General features: G+C 35.9%; 1 protein-coding gene across 1 annotated transcript; it reads right to left on the reverse strand.

Annotated features, from left to right (window-relative positions):
* Positions 1-1242: 1242 nt before the first annotated feature.
* LOC141593173 (putative xyloglucan galactosyltransferase GT11) lies at positions 1243-2328 on the reverse strand. The gene has a single exon (XM_074414125.1). It carries the CDS (start codon positions 2326-2328, stop codon positions 1243-1245), a length of 1086 nt encoding a protein of 361 aa, XP_074270226.1.
* Positions 2329-2941: the final 613 nt, after the last annotated feature.

A 2941-nucleotide genomic window follows, 5' to 3' on the forward strand; every position in this document is an offset into this window, starting at 1 on the left:
GAAAGGAACATTAGTCCGCTGTGAAATTGATATTTAGATATCTCCGGGGAACAAGCAATATATGCTTATGTTTTGGAAAAGGCGAACCTTTGCTAACATAGTATTGTGATGCAGACATGGCAGGTGATGTCGACTCCAGAAAATCGACATAGGGTTATTTGACTACTTTTGCAGGGGGGGATCTTGGCAGTCTAAACTACAAAAATGTGTTGCATTGTCAACTACCGAGGCCGAGTATATTGCAACCGCCGAAGCTTGTAAGGAAATGTTATGGCTGAAAAATTTCTTGCTAAAACTTGGTCAAAAGCAAGAAAAATATATTCTACTTTGTGATAATCAAAGCGCTATTCACTTAGCTAAAAATCCAGCCTACCATTCAAGATCCAAACACATCGATGTTCGATATCATTGGATTCGCGATGTGTTAGAAAAAAAGAAACTTCAACTTGATAAAGTTCACACTGATGATAATTGGTCGGACATGATGACCAAGGCCATTGCAACTAAGAAATTCGATGATTGTTGCGATGGTTCTGGTGTGCTAATATTCCCCAATTAAGTTGAGAAGGAGGAGATTTGTTGGGTTATTCTCTATTCTATTGAGGGAATTTCCACATTAAGTGATCTCAAGATGTTTCATGGCTTCAATGCTATGTAACTCATCTATTGAATGAGTTTGTAAGATGCGTTGATTATACAAATGCACACAAACGCCTTCTTGAATGAATGTATGAGAAACATTCATCTTAAGCTTTTAAGGAAGCATATGTTACTCTCTCTATGATCACCTATAAATACGTGAGATTAGAGAGCTCATTTCATCAATCACAAATACAAAACATATATTATTAATCCACAATAATTAGTATTATTATTGTGAGAGTTTTGTGACAGAAGAAAGCCACTATTAATAGTGAGAGAAATCCACCTTATTAAGGTGACGACTTGTAATCCTACTACAATTATTATAGTGGAAGAATTGGACTACTCGTCTCGCGGTTGTTTACTTATTTGGGTTTTTCCGCGTAACCAAAAATTCTATTGTGTCTTTGTCTCAATTTAATTTAATCACTTTATTTATTTTTCCCGTAATTACATAAAGAGAGAAATACGAGGTTTTCCCGACAAATACTACTTTGTAGTAACTTTACAATTAATCAATAATATTTGGACGTGTAACTAGATACAATTCATACGAAAATGGTGAAGATTCATCCCACCTTTTATTTCCCTCATATAAAACTAACCAAAGTACTTATCCCAATCATGGTTATCCAAATTCCCAAAATAATTGTACTTCCAAGCAAGTTCATCAGGAACAATAACCCTATCGGCTGTTACATTCATCCCACCTTTCATTTCCATTTTAACCCTATCGACTCGACTCAAAACCCCCTTCACAGCTACATCAAATGCATCTTCAAAGCTGTCGACTTTCGATTCAGTATTAGCGTAAACAATCCTCGGAATTAACTTAATCACCTCTTCTCTCATTTCCCTAACTTTCTCCTTAGGAATATCTAACAATATCTTCTCAATGCTTACATTCCCCTGTATCAATTCATCCATGGGTATAAACACGGAATAACTCGAATAATCCTTAGGCAAATGCCATACATATTGAACGTAAGCCGACCCTGGATGGAATAAAACCGGTATACACCCGGCTAAGATAGTGTCGAAAACAGATTTTCTAGTAAACGAATCCCCTGGAGGTTGTAAGCAAAAATCCGACTTTTGTAATAAACCCATTACAGTCTCGGGTTTAACATCGGGTTTAGTGTGAACGTACTTGCAATTATTCTTGCCTCGCGCAGCTAAACACTGCGCGATAAGAATATTTCTTATCGATTCCTTAATGTTAGGCCTTGGTGCACCAGCAAATGAGAATAAATATTCCCTTTTGCTTTTCCTCATCTTTTCTTGCCAATTTTCGACTTGAATTCCGCTTGACGGGTGGAAATAAGTCGGATATGGTATCGCAATCTCGGATTTACTCGTAGGGTTTGACTCAAGGAGTAAACTAGTCATGTTCTTGATCTCGGGTAAATTAAGTAGATGGTTTCCCCAATTACCATCAGTTGAATTGTCGAATTTTCGACTGAAATCCCAAGTAATTCTACCAGCGACTAAGAAATGATCTCGTCCTCCCAACAATTCCCACTCGGGTTTTTTACTTACGTACTCCGTTAATTGCATGGAAGTTTCGTCCGTACGAGTAGCATTCGGATCCCAAAGATACCTTCCTACGTCTAAACCCGAATAAAATGGTACAAATATTGCATTTGCTTTCGAAGAATCATTTGTTAAGCATTTATATTGTTTCATTCTGTTATGGAATATGACTTCTAATGAAAATTGATCAGTTGCAAACCAGTTAGAACCCGAGAACACGGTCACGGTTTCGTTTGAAGTATTTAGTCGAGGACCGAGACCCGAGTTTTCAAGCAATCTACATGCATTAGTAAATATGTTGAGTGTAGTACAATTTTCGAGGAAATTGCGATTGAATTGTGTAGGAAGTTCTTGGATATAAATGTATTTTCCGACACATTTGTCCGATTCCTCGGTGAATTCGGGTTTGATGAGCAGAACATCTAGAGTTGGAGGTATTTCATTAGGAAAAAATAAAGGAGGGATTAATATAAGTAATAAGAAGGTAAAAATAGAACAATTTATGATGAAAAACCATGAGATATTAGAATAATATTTTGCAACATGAGCATGGTTTTCATTGTTTTGTAGTATTAATTGATAATCTTTTTTGAAGGGCATTTTTGGAATTTGGAATAGTAGTATTATGAGGAAGAAAAATGATAGTATATAGGAAGTTGGTAAGTAGAAAAAGATGATTTCATGGACGTTTATAGAAAAGAAAAGGTTGAAAATTCATAAACTATGTGCACATTGACTACAAATAGAAATTTAAGGAATTTTTAGG

Source organism: Silene latifolia, chromosome 7 (assembly GCF_048544455.1).
Source record: "Silene latifolia isolate original U9 population chromosome 7, ASM4854445v1, whole genome shotgun sequence".
NCBI classification, from domain to species: domain Eukaryota; kingdom Viridiplantae; phylum Streptophyta; class Magnoliopsida; order Caryophyllales; family Caryophyllaceae; genus Silene; species Silene latifolia.